The 24,359-nt window shown below is 45.4% G+C and overlaps 1 protein-coding gene across 1 annotated transcript in view; it reads right to left on the bottom strand.

Moving 5' to 3' along the window:
• The window catches only part of LOC115124804 (sodium/calcium exchanger 1-like), a 224,915-nt gene that overhangs the window by 41,229 nt on the left and 159,327 nt on the right, over window positions 1–24,359 (bottom strand). The window contains exon 3 of the mRNA XM_065023112.1: window positions 10,724–10,827. Coding sequence (XP_064879184.1) covers window positions 10,724–10,827 — 104 coding nt within the window. The remainder of the gene's footprint in view (window positions 1–10,723; window positions 10,828–24,359) is intronic.

Raw genomic sequence — 24,359 nt, 5'->3', positions numbered from 1 at the left:
CAGGTGCAGTAAAATGTGTTGTTTTACAGGGTCAGCCACAGTAATACACCACCCCTGGAGCATATTAGGGTTCAGTGCCTTGCTCAAGGGCACATCGAGAGATTTTTCACCTTGTCGACTCGGGTAGTCAAACAGCAACCTTTCTGTTACTGGCCCAACGTGCTAACTGCTAGGCTTCCTGCCACCCTCTAAGAGTGGAGGGAGGGGAGAGTTAGGACACAAAACCTCCACCTCAAGCTTACAGAATCAAGATCAAACAGCATTTTCTGTGGACGTTCTTCAGAGCCAACAAGCCATTGTTTTTATTCATGTACAGTGTTCTACAGCATTCTACATGAGGCTGGAAGGATGTTCTGTCACTATATTATAAAACGTGTCAAGTTCTGAGAGGAAGATGTCACGTCATACCATGACCTAGTTTTCACCCCTCTGAACACATAAACCCATGATGATATCACTGTCAGCTGACATGACTTTGTAGTGAGAAGCTATAGGACTACTGTGACTTGTGAGTCCTATTAAACCGTGTGAATTCAAATCCAAAAGGATGATGATAAAACAGACTTTGTCTTGGAGACTGGGTATGACTACTGGAACATCTCCTGCTATTATCTAATACGAACCACACAGGGTTCTATTGGCTCTACGGTCTCTTTCTCACTCCCTCTTTCCTTCTCTCTCTTTCCATCTCTCTCTCTCTCACTCCCTCTTTCCATCTCTCTCGCTTTCTCTTTTTCCATCTCTCTCTCTCTCTCTCTTTCCATCTCTCTCTGTCTCTTTCCATCTCTCTCACTTCTTCCATCTCTCTCTCTCACTCTTTCCATCTCTCTCTCTATTTCAATCTCACTCTATGGGGCGTGTGGCGGTAATGTAGAGCCACCACTGTCACACAGCCCGGTGCAGTGATCTGATTTGGTGTGAGGGGAACAGTTCACAGTTCACAGCAGAGCAGTGCATTGTGGATTAGCGTCAGATCCAACGCCATTCGTTCCCCTCCGTCGCCCCACCATTCAAACCCAGTCACACTGGCGCAACAAGAGGAGGGTGGAGGTAAAGGGGCCAAATCAGGATCAAAGACTTTGGAGGAGGATATTGGAGCTGCTTTTTCCATTACTCAGGGTGCTTTAGTATGGCTCGGTGACTAAGCATGTTTGTACTGTATTGGCTTGCCTTGACTATGTACCACATGAACAATTACATTCTTAATTTTACAGCGACAACCTGGATAAATAAATATGCTTTCAATATGTCTTATGCAGCTCAACACAGCCTACTACTGACTGACAGGGCTGAAAATGCTACAAAACTCACGTCAGCTGATCAGCATGTAAGCCTCACCTACCATGAGAGGCTGCGGTTCACTGTGTCTGACGAGTGACTTGATGAACTCAATTAAAGGAGAGGTGAGTCTCAGGTGTAATTACTACTGCCTCAGTAACCTTGTTATCCATCCCCTTCCTCAGAGTGGTGGCTACCGCACCGTAACCCTGCAGAATACATCTGACTGACCCTGGCAGAATGTTCTGGGGAGGGATGGAGGAACGCTGTGTATTCTATATTAGTGTCGCTCTCAATCATCCATAGGACATCCTGGGAGAGAGGTTTGGTTATGCCTCCTGTGTCTTTCTCTCTCTGCCTGTTTTTCATTGGTCCTCCTCCTATCTTCTTTCTCTCTCTGCCTGTTTTTCATTGGTCCTCCTCCTATCTTCTTTCTCTCTCTGCCTGTTTTTCATTGGTCCTCCTCCGATCTTCTTTCTCTCTCTGCCTCTGTTGTGTAAAACTGTGTGTTCATTGTGTTTCTCTGTTGTGTAAAACTGTGTGTTCATTGTGTTTCTCTGTTGTGTAAAACTGTGTGTTCATTGTGTTTCTCTGTTGTGTAAAACTGTGTGTTCATTGTGTTTCTCTGTTGTGTAAAACTGTGTGTTCATTGTGTTTCTCTGTTGTGTAAAACTGTGTGTTCATTCTCTAGACATGTGGAGTTCAAACGTGCAGATTTTTCCTTTTTGGGGAAAGCTATTCACACTCCTCTTTTTCTTCGGGAGGAAGAATGCAGACGGCTTAATGGGAGCTGCCAGCTGTGGACCATCGCAAGGTTAGGTGGCTTTGATCATCTGGTTTCAGAGGAGAACAGAGAACATCTAAACAGATTGAGGAGAAGGAGGGCGTAGCTGGAGAGGGGTGTATGTAACAAGATCTCTTACCAGTCTCCAGATGACCTAGGGTGTGCGTCTGTGAATGTCCAGAACCACCCAGTCCACAGAATGCTCTCATTTGGTTCTGTATAGACTGAGCTATGTAATTCGTTAAGCTTTTTAAAATAGATATTCCCCATAAGAGTCTAACAGAGCCCACCCTGTCACCTCGAGTCAGACTGCATCCACTGATGCTTATCTGACTGCAGGATGAGGCTCAGTGAAAACAATAGAATTCTATACTTCTTCAGGTGACACTTACAGTTAAGAGTCTTAACATCACCTGTTCCACATCCTGTTCCATATCCTGTTCCATATCCTGTTCCACATCCTGTTCCATATCCTGTTCCATATCCTGTTCCACATCCTGTTCCATATCCTGTTCCACATCCTGTTCCATATCCTGGGCTAGCTGGAGCATTTTGACATTTTGAATCTTTAAGACTTGATAACATCTATATTATTATCTATGTTATATTCAATAAACACGCTGTTTATAGTCAATAAACATAACGTTTTTAATGATATTCATCCCGTACAGGTACTCTCCCAAACTATAGAGGACAGAATATCATGACTTCACAGTGGAGTAGTGTTCTGTGACCTTTCAGAGAGGGTTCGCACACTTCACATGCACTGTAGCAGAGGGAGTGTTACAGAGTTTCATTCTTAATAATGGCTATTGCTGCCGAGATGAGGTGAATTTGAGAGTACAGTAGCAATGCTATCACACTGTTGTTGCCCTTGATGGCTACACTTTTTCAGTGTTTTATTTCCATAAAGTTCTTCAGTGGATTGAGGCCTTAAAGGGGCAATCTGCAGTTGATACATCCATTTTTAGACTTATAAATGTATGAAATGTACCCATTGATTCTTGTAAATATAATTTATTAATACCTCGTGAGCTTCAACTATCGTACCCCATCAGAACCCAAAATATAGCTTGTTTTACCTCAATGTTTGTAAAATAAATAAATAGGTAAATGTAAACAAATACTGTATAGCCTCAAAACATGGTTAAAACTATCATTTTGATATCATGGATGGTCAGTCCTTGCATCTGTATATGCATTTGATTACATTTCTCCAGCCCCATCCCTCAGCTTTTTACCGAAACGAGACGGAAATAAAATGCGCAAACTGCTGATTGCCCTTTTAAGCCAAAGTCAACCCTTCCAGACTGATATGTCCAGTATGGACAAGCGTGTGGTGTGAGACTATTCCTATTCCTCCTCTCCAGTCTAGGCAATTAACCATAGATATAAACATTTACCATCCCTGTCTCTGTAATGTGCCTGCTGTAATTAGTCTACTGCTCTACCCACATATTTACAAATCTCACATACATTTAAATGCATATTTACATTACACATGTCATCAACATTGTCTTAGTGTAATTAATGAACCCACATAGTTGAAGTCTCACTAGCTTCATACCAGAGTGTCATTGTGGCTCTTATAGATGCCAGATGTTCGCTTGTCTTTTTCTAGAGACCTGTCACTAGGAGAAGATAATTACAGCATTCATTAGCCACAAGCCCCCCAGACACTAGTTTAACACCACTACTTTAACACACACAAACTTCTACTCAGAAGGGAGACACTCACAAGGCCTTAAAAGAAATAGAGAACAGACGACAAAAAAAGAAGGGGAAAAAGAAGAGAGGCTTCGCACCCCAGTCACATGCAGCTCTGAGACCCCAGTCACATACAGCTCTGAGACCCCAGTCACATACAGCTCTGAGACCCCAGTCACATACAGCTCTGAGACCCCAGTCACATGCAGCTCTGAGAGCCCAGTCACATACAGCTCTGAGACCCCAGTCACATACAGCTCTGAGAGCCCAGTCACATACAGCTCTGAGACCCCAGTCACATACAGCTCTGAGAGCCCAGTCACATGCAGCTCTGAGACCCTAGTCACATGCAGCTCTGAGAGCCCAGTCACATGCAGCTCTGAGACCCCAGTCACATGCAGCTCTGAGAGCCCAGTCACATGCAGCTCTGAGAGCCCAGTCACATACAGCTCTGAGACCCCAGTCACATACAGCTCTGAGACCCCAGTCACATGCAGCTCTGAGACCCCAATCACATGCAGCTCTGAGAGCTCTAGGGCCCCAGTGGGCCCCCCAGTGGAGGGCCCCACTGTCTGTCTGTCTGTCTGTCTGACTGCCTGACTGCTTGACTGTCTGCCTGACTGCCTGAGTGCCTGACTACCTGACTGCTTGAATGTCTGCCTGACTGTCTGAGTACCTGACTGCTTGTCTGTCTGCCTGACTGCTTGAGTGCCTGACTACCTGACTGCTTGAATGTATGCCTGACTGCTTGAGTGCCTGACTTCCTGACTGCTTGTCTGTCTGTGTCTTAATGCCTTTCTATTGTGAGGTAAGTATACAAGGTAAATCATATCAGACATGTTTGTGTTTGAGTAAACGTAGGTTACATTTCAGGAAAAACATTGTTTCACCCAACTCCAGTTCACTTTCTTTGGCAGAGTTTTGATTGCAAATATTTGAAGTAGTACTGTACTTAGTTCACATGAAGCGCTGCCAAATTCCTGGCTATAGGCCTCCTGGGTGGCGCAGTGGTCTAGGGCACTGCATCTCAGCACTAGTTGTGCCACCAGAGGCTCTGGGTTCGCGCTCTGTCGCAGCCGGCCGCGCCCGGTAGGTCCATGGGGCGATGCACAATTGGCCTAGTGTCGTGAGGGTTTGGCCGGTAGGGATATCCTTGTCTCATCGCGCACTAGTGACTCCTGTGGCGGGCCGGGCGCAGCGCACGCTAACCAAGGTCGCCAGGTGCATGGTGTTTCCTCCCGACACATTGGTGCGGCTGGCTTCCGGGTTGGATGCACACTGTGTTAAGAAGCAGTGCGGCTTGGTTGGGTCGTGTTTCGGAGGACGCATGGCTTTCGACCTTCATCTCTCCCGAGCCCTTACTCGTAGCGATGAGACAAGATAGTAATTACTAACAATTGGATACCACGAAAAGGGGGTAAAATATATATTTTTTTAAATTAAAAAAAATTCCTGGCTATAAAATGAAACCTTATCTCCATAATGCACGAAGATTGAGAGAGCTAATTGTGAACAAACATACTGCCAGCATTAAATCTTGTTTTGGTTTTGTTTTCCTCTCAGGCAATCAGAGTTTCACATTAATTAGCAGCTGTCAGGGGGAAGTGGAGCTACTTCAGGGACTGCAGCTGTTTACCTCTCCACTCGTCTTAAAACACTGTCTCCTCGGTCTCCCTTCACATGAGTGGAGGCTAATGATGCTAACGGAGCTAGCTGTACTAACGGTGTTGGTGGGGCTCAGTTTAAAGAGGAGGCAGAGCAGTAATTACTGTTTGCTTGTTGGGCTCAGTCAGTCAGTCATCACCCATTATTTCTGATCGCTCCCTCCAGAGGCCTGCTGGGGATTCATGGACTGTGTCAGTAGAGGCACACACACAAACACACACACACACACACACACACACACACACACACACACACACACACACACAAGAATGCACATACATTCACATACACTCATAGACACAGACATATCTGGAAATGTGCATGTACATCCTGGCCCAGCTACTGCTGCTGGCCCCAATCCTGACTTTGATATCCTGGCTCTGATATCTGCTTCACTGATTTCTACTCTCGTAAAAGCCTGGGTTTTCTGCTCGTTAACACTAGAAGCTTATTACCTAAAATGTATCATTTGAAAGTGTGGGTTCACAGCTCCAATCCAGATGTGTTGGTCATTACTGAGACATGGTTAAGGAAGAGTGTTTTGAATACTGATGTTAACCTTTCTGGTTTTAACCTTTTTCGGCAAGACAGATCTTCCAAAGGTGGAGGAGTGGTAATCTTTACCAAGGATCACCTTCAGTGCTCGGTTTTATCTCAATCTATTCATTCAAAGACTCAACCATGGACACTCTTACTGACAGTTGTGTTTGCTTTGTGTGATGTATTGTTGTCTTTACCTTCTTGCCCTTTGTGCTGTTGTCTGTGCCAAATAATGTTTGTACCATGTTTTGTGCTGCTACCATGTTGTGTTGCTACCATGGTGCTGTCATGTTGTGTTTATACCATGCTGTGTTGTCATGTGTTGCTGCCTTGCTATGTTGTTGTCTTAGGTCTCTCTTTATGTAGTGTTGTGGTGTCTCTCTGTTTACATTTTTAACCTCAGCCCCCGTCCCCGCAGGAGGCCTTTTGGGAGGCCGTCATTGTAAATAAAGATTTGTTCTTTGCTGACTTGTCTAGTTAAATAAAGGTTCAATAATAAAATATTATGATAATAACTAAACACACACACACACACACACACACACACACACACACACACACACACACACACACACACACACACACTTCCAATGTAGCTAGGATGAGAACAGATTGTTTTAGCAGTTTTTCTCATTCCAGGGGAGCATAACTCAAACATGCTGACTGTTATATTAGGAATTGATCCAGCAGCACTGAGCTGGTTCAGCGGTAGTTATAGACTCCGCGCTTGTAAAAGATACCGTTATAATATAATAACTAGTCCACAGAATATGTGGCCATTACTGTGGTCTGTTACAGCCCTCCCGCCTCCCTTCCTGCATTTGGCCCGCTATCCCTCATACTGCTGCCTAGTTAACAGACTATAACAGGACATGGCTGGGAAACCAGGGTCAATAATCACCACATAGCAGAGGAGGCTGGGAAGTGGGAAGAGACATTAGGTGACCTGGTGGGTTTAATCAGATGGACAACGAGGGACATTCGAGGGTAACCTGGTGGGTTTAATCAGAAGGACAGAAGGGACATTACAGGGTAACTTGGTGGGTTTAATCAAAAGGACAGAAGGGACATTAGAGGGTAACCTGGTGGGTTTAATCAGATGGACAAAGAGGGACATTAGAAGGTAACCTGGTGGGTTTAATCAGACGGACAAAGAGGGACATTAGAAGGTAACCTGGTGGGTTTAATCAGAAAGGACAGAAGGGACATTAGAGGGTAACTTGGTGGGTTTAATCAGAAGGACAGAAGGGACATTAGAAGGTAACCTGGTGGGTTTAATAAGAAGGACAAAAGGGACATTAGAGGGTAACCTGGTGGGTTTAATCAGAAAGGACAGAAGGGACATTAGAGGGTAACCTGGTGGGTTTAATCAGATGGCCAAAGAGGGACATTAGAGGGTAACCTGGTGGGTTTAATCAGAAAGGACAGAAGGGACATTAGAGGGTAACCTGGTGGGTTTAATCAGATGGACAAAGAGGGACATTAGAGGGTAACCTGGTGGGTTTAATCAGATGGCCAAAGAGGGACATTAGAGGGTAACCTGGTGGGTTTAATCAGAAAGGACAGAAGGGACATTAGAGGGTAACCTGGTGGGTTTAATCAGATGGACAAAGAGGGACATTAGAGGGTAACCTGGTGGGTTTAATCAGATGGACAAAGAGGGACATTAGAAGGTAACCTGGTGGGTTTAATCAGATGGACAAAGAGGGACATTCGAGGGTAACCTGGTGGGTTTAATCAGAAGGACAGAAGGGACATTACAGGGTAACTTGGTGGGTTTAATCAAAAGGACAGAAGGGACATTAGAGGGTAACCTGGTGGGTTTAATCAGATGGACAAAGAGGGACATTAGAAGGTAACCTGGTGGGTTTAATCAGACGGACAAAGAGGGACATTAGAAGGTAACCTGGTGGGTTTAATCAGAAAGGACAGAAGGGACATTAGAGGGTAACTTGGTGGGTTTAATCAGAAGGACAGAAGGGACATTAGAAGGTAACCTGGTGGGTTTAATAAGAAGGACAAAAGGGACATTAGAGGGTAACCTGGTGGGTTTAATCAGAAAGGACAGAAGGGACATTAGAGGGTAACCTGGTGGGTTTAATCAGATGGACAAAGAGGGACATTAGAGGGTAACTTGGTGGGTTTAATCAGATGGACAAAGAGGGACATTAGAGGGTAACCTGGTGGGCTTAATCAGATGGACAGAAGGGACATTAGAGGGTGACCTGGTGGGTTTAATCAGATGGACAAAGAGGGACATTAGAGGGTAACTTGGTGGGTTTAATCAGAAAGGACAGAATGGACATTCGAGGGTAACCTGGTGGGTTTAATCAGATGGACAAAGAGGGACATTAGAGGGTAACTTGGTGGGTTTAATCAGATGGACAAAGAGGGACATTAGAGGGTAACCTGGTGGGCTTAATCAGATGGACAAAGAGGGACATTAGAGGGTACCTTGGTGGGTTTAATCAGAAAGGACAGAAGGGACATTAGAGGGTAACTTGGTGGGTTTAATCAGAAAGGACAGAAGGGACATTAGAGGGTAACCTGGTGGGTTTAATCAGATGGACAGAAGGGACATTAGAGGGTAACTTGGTGGGTTTAATCAGATGGACAAAGAGGGACATTAGAGGGTACCTTGGTGGGTTTAATCAGATGGACAAAGAGGGACATTAGAGGGTAACTTGGTGGGTTTAATCAGAAAGGACAGAAGGGACATTAGAGGGTAACCTGGTGGGTTTAATCAGATGGACAGAAGGGACATTAGAGGGTAACTTGGTGGGTTTAATCAGATGGACAAAGAGGGACATTAGAGGGTAACCTGGTGGGTTTAATCAGATGGACAGAAGGGACATTAGAGGGTAACCTGGTGGGTTTAATCAGAAGGACAGAAGGGACATTAGAGGGTAACCTGGTGGGTTTAATAAGAAGGACAGAAGGGACATTAGAGGGTAACTTGGTGGGTTTAATCAGAAAGGACAGAAGGGACATTAGAGGGTAACTTGGTGGGTTTAATCAGATGGACAAAGAGGGACATTAGAGGGTAACCTGGTGGGTTTAATCAGATGGACAGAAGGGACATTAGAGGGTAACCTGGTGGGTTTAATCAGAAGGACAGAAGGGACATTAGAGGGTAACTTGGTGGGTTTAATCAGAAAGGACAGAAGGGACATTAGAGGGTAACTTGCTGGGTTTAATCAGATGGACAAAGAGGGGCATTAGAGGGTAACCTGGTGGGTTTAATCAGAAGGACAGAAGGGACATTAGAGGGTAACCTGGTGGGTTTAATCAGAAGGACAGAATGGACATTAGAAGGTAACCTGGTGGGTTTAATCAGAAAGGACAGAAGGGACATTAGAGGGTAACCTGGTGGGTTTAATCAGATGGACAGAAGGGACATTAGAGGGTAACTTGGTGGGTTTAATCAGAAAGGACAGAAGGGACATTAGAGGGTAACTTGGTGGGTTTAATCAGAAAGGACAGAAGGGACATTAGAGGGTAACTTGGTGGGTTTAATCAGAAGGACAGAAGGGACATTAGAGGGTAACTTGGTGGGTTTAATCAGAAGGACAGAAGGGACATTAGAGGGTAACTTGGTGGGTTTAATCAGAAGGACAGAAGGGACATTAGAGGGTAACTTGGTCGGTTTAATCAGAAGGAAAGAAGGGACATTAGAGGGACCAATAGGCTTGATCATAAAACTCCCAGCAGTCACCAGCTTCTACAACGACGACACTAAAACACACAGGAAATACTTTAGCATCACTGTTTATGGCAGCGCTTTTGTGCTAACAGGTTGAATCATATTCCTCCTGTTGTAAAATAAAGTATTTTAAAGCTTCACTCCAGAGAAAGCAGAGATTAAATTGCTTCCATGGAATTGTATTTTCTCAGGGATCTGGCATCGTTAGACTGAACAAGACTTTGATATTCTTTTATGACTTGTCAGGTTGTCGTGAATCTCGAGGATTGGGGGGGTTGATCTTCAACCTGTATTTATGTTTTATTAAACCTCACTCTTTGATCAGTGTATCGTAAATCTCTATCGGGTTGTATGGTAAACGTGGCGTTATTAATAGATAAATCGCGAGTGACATTACTAGGAACATTTCACATCCATAAATGACGGAGAAACAGTTAGGGGTGGACCAGTTATTAATGTTTCAGAGTTGAGATTGAAACTAAGAGGGTTTTTGTGAGGTACTAAGGACAAACTGAGTGGAGCAGACACACACACACACACACACACACACACACACACACACACACACACTTTTGGCCAGGAGTGCTGGGTGATAAAAACAATCTAATATCTACCATTATCTCCACTGTTTCTTCTGTCATTCCTTGTGATGAATACGGGACAGAGATACTTGGTGGGAAGGATATCCTATAAATATCCTATCATCAGAATGCGACATTTTAGTCAAGCATATGTCCACTAATGCACTAGGGCTCTTCAGGACAGAGTTGGACGAGCATTGTCTTTGTAGGCGTGAATTGTTAAGGCCATTGGACACAGGAAGTTGAGCAAAGTGAGAATCGCAGTTAGCCAGGAGGGAGAAAGCGAGGGAGGAAAGGTGTGTGTGCACTGAGTCAAATAGAGACTTTGGAGGTGGAGGAGAACAGATTAGAACAGAAAAGCGAGGGAGAAAGTAACAGAGTAAAGGAGGCGAGGTTAAAAGACAAGAGGAGAGGAGCCAAGTGAGCTCCAACCCCAGTGTGTTTAGTTGGTCAGCTCTCTCACACCTGTCCGGCCTCTCCTTCTCCATTGTGGCGTCTGCAGCTCTAGGGTGAAGTAGCTGTGTTTATCATACACCTCACGGTCAAGTATTTTAATGGCTATGGTCTTCCTGCAGGGACACAAAACAACAACGTAGGGGAGTTGGAACCATGTATGTTAAACACACACACATAAGCACAGGCACAAGGACACACACGCACAATCACACAATCACACACTTGACCAGTCGTGGGAATGAGAGGTGGTGGTGACACGAGGTGGGCTGCTGCACGTTCACGTCTGCTGAGGGCACACTGAGTGGGAGAGGAGCCCGCTGCTTGGTGTGTGTAACTGGTAGTCCTACTCTGTCCTGTGGTGACATGAACTCTACACAGCAGCCTCCTCCTGGTGCCCCCTGCTGGTGTGAACATGCAGTGTAGCGCAGTGCAGCGGACGCTGGGCCCGGGGTCGGAGGTCAGGGTAGAGGGGTCTGACCCCCACGACCTGTACCCCCCACGACTATCTCCCCCACCTTGACTGTCATTGGTCTCCATCAGGCGAGGCTCTCCCATCTCCAAGTAGAAGGTCTTGTTTTTCTCATACTCCTCGTCGTCAATGATTCTGACCTTGATCATTTTGCTGAAGGAGGAGAAGAAGAGAAGAAAAGGAAGAGACAGTGAGGAAACAACAGGTCGGAGTATAAAAGGAGGAAACGGAGAGAGAACAGAACAGAGGCAGCAGGCAGACAAACCACACTGACATCTGAAAGACAACAGGTGGAGAGGAAGATGAGTAGAAAACTGAGATGATTTTGTATGTTTTGATCAATGAACGGAAAAATGTCACTCGAAGGAATAACATCACAATAATGTATAGCGCCTAATCTCTCATCACACTTTATGATGATATTGACTGTTTAAATTCCTGCTACACACACACATCTGTTGAAGTGAGGCGTCAGGTACTGACTATTTCTAAGTAGATCTGAGTGTGTAGGTGAGGTGTCCTAGCAGTGGTCCAGCCCTGAGAGGGGTCTGACAGACAGACAGACTGATCATAGAAGTGCTGAGCTGGACTCTGACTGACCCAATGCAGCATCCATAGTTATTCTAACACATCACCACCACACCACTCACTGATCTAAAAGCAAATACCATACATTTACCTCTAAAAACAGAGACCCAAACACTACAGTTACACCAACTGTTGGCTTGGTGCAAACGCCCCCCAAGTCACCCTGTCTTTTAAAGAGACTTTGCAGTGTATGTTTTGTTTACATCCAAAAAACATGCTGAAAGATTTAGTCATCTAACTACCACTCACTGTAGTGTTGTCTGTATAGGCTGGGTGAGTACTGACCGTAAAACTCTGTGTTGTTTACTGAGAAAACAGCCCTGTAGTGTTGTCTGTATAGGCTGGGTGTGTACTGACCGTAAGACTCTGTGTTGTTTACTGAGAAAACAGCCCTGTAGTGTTGTCTGTATAGGCTGGGTGTGTACTGACCGTAAGACTCTGTGTTGTTTACTGAGAAAACAGCCCTGTAGTGTTGTCTGTATAGGCTGGGTGTGTACTGACTGTAAGACTCTGTGTTGTTTACTGAGAAAACAGCCCTGTAGTGTTGTCTGTATAGGCTGGGTGTGTACTGACCGTAAGACTCTGTGTTGTTTACTGAGAAGACAGCCCTGTAGTGTTGTCTGTATAGGCTGGGTGTGTACTGACCGTAAGACTCTGTGTTGTTTACTGAGAAAACAGCCCTGTAGTGTTGTCTGTATAGGCTGGGTGTGTACTGACCGTAAGACTCTGTGTTGTTTACTGAGAAAACAGCCCTGACCCCCATAGCACTACATTCACCTGCTTTAAATGCAGCATACCTTAAAATGTAAAGTACTGGTTATTATTTATTTATTATGTTAGCTTGTTAGCACAGGCCTGCTAACCGTCTGAAGCGCCGCGTCCCAAACACTCACTGGACCCATATTTACTTTCTATCTCTTTTTCGATTTTTAATTTGTTTATACCTTCCGGAAACCTGCCTCACCCAATGTGATACGGAATCGCTATTATTTTTAATTTTTAGAACACACTCAAGAACCTCCAGAAGCTCACCAGCTAACTAGCTACAAGCTATTTAGTCATTGTTAGTTTTTTTAAACCTGGATAACACTCGCCAGTCCAGCTTCCCTGCCCCATCCACCGCTGCCCCCTGGACACTGATCTCTTGGCTACATAGCTGATGCACGCTGGACTGTCCATTAATCACAGTACTCCATTCTGCTTGCCATTTTACCTGCTGTTGTTGTGCTAGCTGATTAGCTGTTGTTGTCTCACCTACTGTTTTAGCTATCTTTCCCAATTCAACACCTGTGATTACTGTATGCCTCGCTGTATGTCTCTCTCAAATGTCAATATGCCTTCTATACTGTTGTTCAGGTTAGTTATCATTGTTTTAGTTCACAATCGAGCCCCTAGTTCCACTCTTCCTACCCCTGATATCTCCTTTGTCCCACCTCCCACACATGCGGTGACCTCACCCATTACAACCAGCATGTCCAGAGATACAACCTCTCTCATCATCACCCAGTGCCTGGGCTTACCTCCGCTGTACCTGCACCCCACCATACCCCTGTCTGCGCATTATGCCCTGAATATATTCTACCATGCCCAGAAACCTGCTCCTCTTATTCTCTGTCCCCAACGCTCTAGGCGACCAGTTTTGATAGCCTTTAGCCGCACCCTCATACTACTCCTTCTCTGTTCCGCGGGTGATGTGGAGGTAAACCCAGGCCCTGCATGTCCCCAGGCACCCTCATTTGTTGACTTCTGTGATCGAAAAAGCCTTGGTTTCATGCATGTCAACATCAGAAGCCTCCTCCCTAAGTTTGTTTTACTCACTGCTTTAGCACACTCTGCTAACCCTGATGTCCTTGCCGTGTCTGAATCCTGGCTCAGGAAGGCCACCAAAATTTCAGAGATTTCCATACCCAACTATAACATCTTCCGTCAAGATAGAACTGCCAAAGGGGGAGGAGTTGCAGTCTACTGCAGAGATAGCCTGCAAAGTAATGTCATACTTTCCAGGTCCATACCCAAACAGTTCGAACTACTAATTTTGAAAATTACTCTCTCCAGAAATAAGTCTCTCACTGTTGCCGCCTGCTACCGACCCCCTTCAGCTCCCAGCTGTGCCCTGAACACCATTTGTGAATTGATCGCCCCCCATCTAGCTTCAGAGTTTGTTCTGTTAGGTGACCAAAACTGGGACATGCTTAACACCCCGGCAGTCCTACAATCTAAGCTAGATGCCCTCAATCTCACACAAATCATCAAGGAACCCACCAGGTACAACCCTAACTCTGTAAACAAGGGCACCCTCAGAGACGTCATCCTGACCAACTGGCCCTCCAAATACACCTCCGCTGTCTTCAACCAGGATCTCAGCGATCACTGCCTCATTGCCTGTATCCGCTACGGAGCCGCAGTCAAACGACCACCCCTCATCACTGTCAAACGCTCCCTAAAACACTTCTGTGAGCAGGCCTTTCTAATCGACCTGGCCCGGGTATCCTGGAAGGACATTGACCTCATCCCGTCAGTTGAGGATGCCTGGTCATTCTTTAAAAGTAACTTCCTCACCATTTTAGATAAGCATGCTCCGTTCAAAAAATGCAGAACTAAGAACAGATACAGCCCTTGGTTCACTCCAGACCTGACTGCCCTCGACCAGCACAAAAACATCCTGTGGCGGACTGCAATAGCATCGAATAGTCCCCGCGATATGCAACTGTTCAGGAAGTCAGGAACCAATACACGCAGTCAGTCAGGAAAGCTAAGGCCAGCTTCTTCAGGCAGAAGTTTGCATCCTGTAGCTCCAACTCCAAAAGTTCTGGGACACTGTGAAGTCCATGGAGAACAAGAGCACCTCCTCCCAGCTGCCCACTGCACTGAGGCTGGTAACACGGTCACCACCGATAAATCCATGATTATCGAAAACTTCAATAAGCATTTCTCAACGGCTGGCCATGCCTTCCGCCTGGCTACTCAACCTCGGCCAACAGCTCCGCCCCCCGCAGCTCCTCGCCCAAGCCTCTCCAGGTTCTCCTTTACCCAAATCCAGATAGCAGATGTTCTGAAAGAGCTGCAAAACCTGGACCCGTACAAATCAGCTGGGCTTGACAATCTGGACCCTCTATTTCTGAAACTATCCGCCGCCATTGTCGCAACCCCTATTACCAGCCTGTTCAACCTCTCTTTCATATCGTCTGAGATCCCCAAGGATTGGAAAGCTGCCGCAGTCATCCCCTCTTCAAAGGGGGAGACACCCTGGACCCAAACTGTTACAGACCTATATCCATCCTGCCCTGCCTATCTAAGGTCTTCGAAAGCCAAGTCAACAAACAGGTCACTGACCATCTCGAATCCCACCGTACCTTCTCCGCTGTGCAATCTGGTTTCCGAGCCGGTCACGGGTGCACCTCAGCCACACTCAAGGTACTAAACGATATCATAACCGCCATCGATAAAAGACAGTACTGTGCAGCCGTCTTCATCGACCTTGCCAATGCTTTCGACTCTGTCAATCACCATATTCTTATCGGCAGACTCAGTAGCCTCGGTTTTTCGGATGACTGCCTTGCCTGGTTCACCAATTACTTTGCAGACAGAGTTCAGTGTGTCAAATCGGAGGGCATGCTGTCCGGTCCTCTGGCAGTCTCTATGGGGGTGCCACAGGGTTCAATTCTCGGGCCGACTCTTTTCTCTGTATATATAAATGATGTTGCTCTTGCTGCGGGCGATTCCCTGATCCACCTCTACGCAGACGACACCATTCTATATACTTTTGGCCCGTCATTGGACACTGTGCTATCTAACCTCCAAACGAGCTTCAATGCCATACAACACTCCTTCCGTGGCCTCCAACTGCTCTTAAACGCTAGTAAAACCAAATGCATGCTTTTCAACCGATCGCTGCCTGCACCCGCATGCCCGACTAGCATCACCACCCTGGATGGTTCCAACCTTCAATATGTGGATATCTATAAGTACCTAGGTGTCTGGCTAGACTGCAAACTCTCCATCCAGACTCATATCAAACATCTCCAATCGAAAATCAAATCAAGAGTCGGCTTTCTATTCCGCAACAAAGCCTCCTTCACTCAAGCCGCCAAGCTTACCCTAGTAAAACTGACTATCCTACCGATCCTCGACTTCGGCGATGTCATCTACAAAATGGCTTCCAACACTCTACTCAGCAAACTGGATGCAGTTTATCACAGCGCCATCCGTTTTGTCACTAAAGCACCTTATACCACCCACCACTGCGACTTGTATGCTCTAGTCGGCTGGCCCTCGCTACATATTCGTCGCCAGACCCACTGGCTCCAGGTCATCTACCATGCTAGGTAAAGCTCCGCCTTATCTCAGTTCACTGCTCACGATGGCAACACCCATCCGTAGCACGCGCTCCAGCAGGTGTATCTCACTGATCATCCCTAAAGCCAACACCTCATTTGGCCGCCTTTCGTTCCAGTACTCTGCTGCCTGTGACTGGAACGAATTGCAAAAATCGCTGAAGTTGGAGATTTTTATCTCCCTCACCAACTTCAAACATCAGCTATCTGAGCAGCTAACCGATCGCTGCAGCTGTACATAGTCTATTGGTAAATAGCCCACCCATTTTCACCTACCTCTTCCCCATACTGTTTTTATTTATTTACTTTTCTGCTCTTTGGCACACCAATATCTCTACCTGTACATGACCATCTGATCATTTATCACTCCAGTGTTAATCTGCAAAATTGTAATTATTCGCCTACCTCCTCATGCCTTTTGCACACATTGTATATAGACTCCCCTTTTTTTTCTACTGTGTTATTGACTTGTTAATTGTTTACTCCATGTGTAACTCTGTGTTGTCTGCTCACACTGCTATGCTTTATCTTGGCCAGGTCGCAGTTGCAAATGAGAACTTGTTCTCAACTAGCCTACCTGGTTAAATAAATAAAGGTGAAAAAAAAAAAAAAAAATTCAATGGGTGTGTGGGAGTGTGTGATTCTGGGTGTTGCATATTAACGTTGAGGCTGAAATGCTGAAGGACAACCATTTGAATTTGTGTCTGTATTTCTTACTACCCATCTGACCCCCCCTCCTCCCTCCCTCCCTTCTGACCCCCTCCTCCTTCCCCTCTGACCATCTCCTCCCTTTTCTCTGACCCCCTCCTCCCTTCCCTCTGACCCCCTGCTCCCTCCCTCTGACCTCCTCCTACCTCCCTCTGACCCCTGCTCCCTCCCTCTGACCTCCTCCTACCTCCTCTCCAGCTACAATGGGTTAAAATCCCTCACTCTGTTTCCCTCTGCAAGGCCCTGAATTCTCCTGTTCCTCTAATAAACCTCTGCTTGCTGGACATTTTCCTCAACATCCAGACATCCAGATACTCCCTTCTGCTCTATAACCAATCAAACTAATCCAAAACATATCCTTAACACCTCCCAATAACCTCCCTCGCCCCATAACGATCTCAGCTCCATCCCATGGCATCTGTAACAACACTAAGTGACCCCCCTCTCCCCTCAAACATCGAAGTACTTCCTCTCCTTAACAATACCCACAGAAGACACCACTGCCAACTCTTGTAAAGGGAGACAACGGATTATATTTCACAATGAATCCAATGTGACAGAAACTGTTGACCTCTTTCTTGATTAATCAAAGGCTTGAGTAAGTCCCAGTGTTGTTTGGCAGCGGTCTTCGACAGAGTCAATAGGCTGTTATCAGGAAGGGCAGTAGCTATTGGTTACAGATTTGGACCAGGGTCTAATCTCTTGCTATTGGTCCAGGAGTGACCAGTGGTGATATACTGTAGAACTAATGACATGGACCCTGAGGCAGACAGGAACTATGTATACGATAAGCTGGTCCACAGAATCCACACAGTGAAATAATAATTCATGTTGACCCAGTGCCTTATAAACATCGTAAAATCTGTGAAATCACGCTGGCTGTGTGTATGTGCCCTCTGTTCATGTTGGGAAGGCTTTGAGAATCAGAGGCAAATCAAATCACAGATGTCCTTACAGTTTGATTGGTCCCTCACTGGGACTACAGTACAGTCAGCCTGGAATCACAAAGCACCTGGCAGGGGAGATCTTCAGAAAATGGCTCTTCCCTCACCCTCACAGTTTCACAGGCATTACAATCATTTCCCACTCCTCCACTCAGAGAAGAGTGATCATTGCTGTACATATCAGTAGTCAGGGTATAGAACCAGCTGTACGAAATGCCTCATGAGAGAGGCAGCATAGCATGTAGTGAAAGAGAGAGAGGCTGTGATTTAGTCTTTAAATTACAATGTCTTCACAGCTGTTAGTTTATGTGACCAATATAAACATTGTGGTCTCTCTCTCTCTCTCTCTCTCTCTCTCTCTCTCTCCATCTGTCTCTCTCTCTCTTTCTCTCCCTCCCTCTGTCTCTCTCTCTCTTTCCCTCTGTCTCTCTCTCTCTCTCTCTCTCCCTCTGTCTCTCTCTCTCCCTCTGTCTCTCTCTCTCTCTCTCTCTCTCTCTCCATCTGTCTGTCTCTCTCTCTCTCTCTCTCTCTCTCTCTCTCTCTCTCTCCCTCCCTCTGTCTCTCTCTCTCTCTCTCTCTCTCTCTCTCTCTCTCCCTCTGTCTCTCTCTCTCTCTCCTCTGTCTCTCTCTCTCCCTCTGTCTCTCTCTCTCTCTCTCTCTCTCTCCCTCTGTCTCTCTCTCTCCCTCTGTCTCTCTCTCTCTCTCTCCCTCTGTCTCTCTCTCTCTCTCTCTCTCCCTCTCCCTCTCTCTCTCTCTCTCCCTCTGTCTCTCTCTCTCTCTCTCTCTCTCTCTCTCTCTCTCTCTCTCTCTCTCTCTCTCTCTCTCTCTCCCTCTGTCTCTCTTTCTCTCTTTCTGCCATACCAACTACTGCCCTCTTTTCCACTTTTATTCACAGACACTGTATTTTCAGTGATCTAGTATGTTATTTGTCTGGCAGATCAACATTTATTGAGTAGTGAAAATCCATCTGTCGTAGGGGTTGATTCTACGGCCAATCTGTCACTGGTGTCACTTGAGAGGAGAGGTGGAAAGTACACAGAGTCACAGCCTTAAAACTGTCATGATTCTCTCCTACACAGCACACACCACCCAGCCACAGAGAAACCCAATCTGTGGATTAATAAGTAAGTGAAAAGCTTTTAAATCATTCCTTTCAATGACAAATGCAGTCTACAGTACATCCCTGGGTTGTCACAGCAATGCGGTGTTTCGCCAACAAAACAGCTCCAGTGTAGATTGTTTCCAGATCTTGGCAAAATGGTTCTAGATGGCCACAGTATAGTACACAACTAGGTTAGGAGAGAATGGGATAGATCTGTGTGTGTGCAGCGCAAAGCTAACCCCTAGTCCCTCATGGCTGAGTGTGTGTAAGTTTGAGTGTGTGTGTCCCCACAAGAATAGTAAACAAACAAAAATCGGACCAAATGTTGGTCCCCACAAGGTCAAATTCTATTTCTAGGAGGTTTAGGGTTAAGGTTAGAATTAGATTTAGGGTTAGGAGCTAGGGTTAGTTTTATGTATATAGACTCTTTTCCCCCTTTTTTTTCTCTACTGTGTTATTGACTTGTTAATTGTTTACTCCATGTGTAACTCTGTGTTGTCTGTTCACACTGCTATGCTTTATCTTGGCCAGGTCGCAGTTGTAAATGAGAACTTGTTCTCAACTAGCCTACCTGGTTAAATAAAGGTGGAATAAAAATAAATAAAAAGGCTTAGGTTTAGGCTTTAGGTTTAGGCTTAGGTTTTTGGGTTAAGGTCAGGGTTAAGGTCAGTACGAGTTTGGGTTAGGGTGAGGTTTAGGGAAAATAGGATTTTGAAAATAATCCTCTCACACTATCCTTGGGAGCGGTTTTTGACGGTGGCCATTTCCTGTGTCAAAACGCACTCTATAGAGGCCTCATGGGTGGAATGTTATGAATATTTTTCACAATTTCATAATTTATAAACATTGTTAAAAACTTTTTTTTTTAAAGCCAGTGTTTCTATGTCAAACAGTTTTGTTATATTTCATTCTTCTGTGATGTATATAAAGTGTAATATTGGGATGCAAACTAAAAATGGAATACATTTCAACTCTATATCTGACATGGTGCAGGTGTCTTATTTTATTAAGTCCATAACCATGTGTGTGAGGTGGATACTTTAGTTTCAAAGTAGATTTGTTTAAGACTACCAAGAACCACACTGTGTGTGAGCCTGATTTAACCAAATGCAGTAAAAGGTCACTCAATCTAAAGGCTTCTTCCTACAGAGTGTAAAAACCAGCAGCCTGTCAATATCATAGCGTCCGGGAGACACTGGTGTCTAAGGAATATGCCCTGGAAAGAGTGTGACTCGTAGCGACACACACACACGCACACACACAGGCACGCACGCACGCACGCACGCACGCACGCACGCACGCACGCACACACACACACACACACACACACGCACACACACACACACACACACACACACACACACAGGGTGCTTTTCAACTCAGCATTGGGCTAAAGGGACGCCAGCTGACATCTCCTCACATGCCTGATGGGAGAGATAGAAATAGACTCAGCAAAAACCAGCTAACGGAAGGAGAGGACTTCTAACTAGCTCACACAGACAGACATACCACACAGACAGACATACCACACAAAGCTAGACTTACAGAGCTTCACTGCTTTACCTCAAACCACTGGTAGACTAGCCAAACGAAGTACCAACATTAACAGCCCCACAACACTTATAAAACAACCTATGATACAGGAGCTAACAGTACACTATGCTAATGAAACACTAATACCAATGATGCTACCACACACCAATCCAACTGTACAGTAAATCAGAGCTCTCGCCAAATAGAGAGAGAGCAGAAAGAGAGCAGAGAGAGCAATGAACGAGAGAAAAAGAGGGGGGAGATAGAGAGAGCGGGGAAAGAGATAAAGAGAGACCAGAGAGAAAGAGTGGGAGAGAGAGCAGAGAGAAAGAGAGAGCAGAGAGAGCGAGAGGGGGAGAGAACAGAGCGAAAGAGAGAGCAGAGAGAGGGGGAGAGAGAAAGAGAGCAGAGAGAGGGAGAAAGCAGAGAGGGGGAAAGAGGGGAAGAAAGAGAGCGAGAGAGAGAGAGAGAGAGAGAGGGGGGAGAGAGAGAGAGAGAGAGAGAGAGAGAGAGAGAGAGAGAGAGAAATAGAGAGAGAGGCCTTGTGGCTTGTCCAGCTTGTTGCCATGGTGCTATGAGCGTTAGCAGGCAGCATGCAGGAGCTAGGAGTTTCCCCTGTCACACACAGGAAGCAATAAAACACACAACAGAGCGGGACGTATTTGGATCGGAAAATTCAGGTTAGAAGGGAACACATTTTTTAAGCTCGGAAAATGCAGTGTGTCAGAATGGTGTTCCTCAGACTTTTCACCTAGTCTACACAGCGTTCCGTCACGTTGACGACACCAGGGCCTGGTACTGGTGCTGTGTATTTACTGTGGTTTACAGAGACAATTTAATGTCCCAGTAATAAAACATACACCAATCCTCGTCTAACGAAACCCACCAACAAGTAGCTTTGTTTTCATAAGGATTGACCTTTGGGGCGGCAAATCCATTAAATGTTTGTGTTTGTGCAAGCAGATTGTGGGTGGGCGGATTTTAGATTCAGACAAAACAAAGGCGTGTTTGTGTATGTGTGTATGTGTGTGTGTGTGTGTGTGTATGTGTGTTAGCGTGGGTGCAAAGTGTGAGTGTGAGTGTGGGGGTGGTCTGTTTTCATGTGCGGTTTGAAAAGACACATCTAGTCTAATAATCACTCTGTATCATAACCATGGACAAAAACCACAGCTCTCTCAGGCACAGGCCGGCAGAAACATTGTTAGTTTTTAACTGGCAATCGCAACAAGTTAGCCCATTGCTAGCAATGTCTTCAGCTCTGTTTCCCCTTTAAGGCTGAAAAGACTTTGGCTTCTATGCGCTTTCTACTGACAAGTGTAGTGCCAGGATGTTGCTTTGAGCATTTGAGGATCATTCTACCTGGAAATAATGTAGGTTAGCATTTTTCATCATGAATCATGTTCTGGAGTCAGCTCTACAGAGTGGTCACTAGCTGGCACAGCCACAAAGTCATCCAATTTAAACATAACCCTAACCTTAACCCAAACCTTAACCACACTGTTAACCCTAACCTTAAATTAAATCCCAAAATAACATTTTTGTTTTCATAAATGTTTACAATATAGCCAATTTTGACTTTGCAGCTGGCCTATCTAAGGGGAAATCGCTAAGTTCTGCCTCCTGGAGAAGAGTCATGACAATATTGAGGAAATAACACTAAGAAAGAAACACTGGGGAAAAAGGCCAACCGTAATGGAACAGCAGCGTTATAATGTGCAGATCAATACTGAAAAGAAAGGCCTAAAAAGTCCCTGAAATCATTATGGCATATGACCATTAGAGAAAGCGATTAGACAGTGTGATAGATATAAATAGTCTTCTAATATTGAGGGAGACGTATTATCATGTGAAACCGACTGCATCTCTGTTTTTAGAAATGCTTCACTTATTCAGGAGGCTAAATGAGCATCTTTCATTTCACAGAGCAGCTGGTCATTTCTCAGTGACTCCGGCGGTTTTATCTAAGGTCTGTTCTCATCCTTATAGATGGCTGCTTCATATCTTGAGTACAATCTGCCTGTCTGCCTGTGTGTCTATATTTCTGTCTCTATGACTGTTAGAGAACATTAATGATGGAGTCTGTGTATGATCACTAACCAGTCTATTGACTTTATGAACGTTCCTCTCTTTGGGAGGTAGTTTGTCCTCGGTCTCTGAACACGGCCCAGACTGTATATTTACAGAACATGTTGCGTCAGACCCAGCCTCATCCTGTGTCATGGAGAACCATTCTGCCAGTGAAAACTCCCATATCTGTCTGTCCTCAGGTTTATGACAAGGCCTAATCACTAGAATTTGTGTTTAAAGGTGACCAGAACCAAAATGATTCATCTCTCTCCCTCCTCTCTCTCTTTGTCTCTGTCTCTCCTGCTCTCCTAATATGGAGTTGTATCCCGGAGACAGAGAGAGAGGATCCCAGGGAGTCCCCAGATCAAAGAGTTTACATCAGCTGTAACATGGCCAGCCAGGAGGTGAACAGGCCAGCCGGCAGAGCTGACTGTCCCAGACAGGTCAGCTCCCATGTAAGGCCGCAGAACACACACACGCACAAAAATGATCTCCCTATCCCACTCGCAAGCACGCACGCACCCACACACACAGGTTTCCAATCAGTGCTTAAAAGCCCCAGACACTGGCTGGGATTGGATCTGTGTATTTGTTTCATTAGACCACAGTATGAAGAGCCTTTGTGATTATGGTTTCATCACACAGAAAATCAGTATTTTGCTCCGACTGTGCGGTTTAATAAATTCCCAGGGTACTTGTTTGAAGATCTGAATGTGTCTGCTTTATGCAGACTTACATTGGAAAAAGTCCTCGTCTAGTTGCGAAAAGAGTTCACTTGTTCAGATTTGAGTGCTAACAGTTCAACATTTCCCTGAGTGGAAAGCCTTGTTAGAGCAGGGGCTTGTGGGAAATGCTTGTGTCCTGCTGAATCCCTAATCAGAGCTTTACATAAACGTTTGCTGTCCCACTTTTACAACCCACATCTAATGTATCAATCCAGACTCTGTCCTCTTCTAAAAGTCAACCACATGGACCCCAGCCATCCCCACAGTGTCACCCCCCCCCATACTCCTCCTCAACACCGGGGTGCGATCAACCACCAGCACATTTACTGTAGTCCAAGTCAATTACCTTGATCATCTTCCTGAAAGCTTTTACAAGGACAGGACACATCTCCAGAGTTGAGATTGGCTCGGTCGGCCAATAGTAACTAAAGTTTTCCCTGGCTGGGAGTAGAGAAGGCAGCTGAATAGCTGGGGTGCATATGGGCTGGCTGGGACTGCCTGTACGGTGCTTGTATATTGTGCTAATGTTTCAGCTGACAGTATGACTAGGAGTCTAGTTATAACATGTGGACCTGGAAGAGGCCCAGGGGGCTCCATGTCTGTCTACTGCCCTGCTCTGACATGGTCAAGGTGACATCCCTACATAACCAACTCACAATACAACATAACACATCTCTACCAATGTAACACAACACATCTCTACCAATGTAACACAACACATCTCTACCAATGTAACACAACACATCTCTACCAATGTAACACAACACATCTCTACCAATGTAACACAACACATCTCACCCAATGTAACACAACACATCTCTACCAATGTAACACAACACATCTCTACCAATGTAACACAACACATCTCTACCAATGTAACACAACACATCTCTACCAATGTAACACAACACATCTCTACCAATGTAACACAACACATCTCTACCAATGTAACATAACACATCTCTACCAATTTAACATAACACATCTCTACCAATGTAACACAACACATCTCTACCAATGTAACACAACACATCTCTACCAATGTAACACAACACATCTCTACCAATGTAACACAACACATCTCTACCAATGTAACACAACACATCTCTACCAATGTAACACAACACATCTCTACCAATGTAACACAACACATCTCTACCAATGTAACACAACAC

This window comes from Oncorhynchus nerka, linkage group LG10, assembly GCF_034236695.1.
Source record: "Oncorhynchus nerka isolate Pitt River linkage group LG10, Oner_Uvic_2.0, whole genome shotgun sequence".
Taxonomy (NCBI): Eukaryota; Metazoa; Chordata; class Actinopteri; order Salmoniformes; family Salmonidae; genus Oncorhynchus; species Oncorhynchus nerka.
The sequence above is the reverse complement of the archived record's forward strand: the minus strand, read 5'-3'. Positions and strand labels throughout refer to the sequence as shown.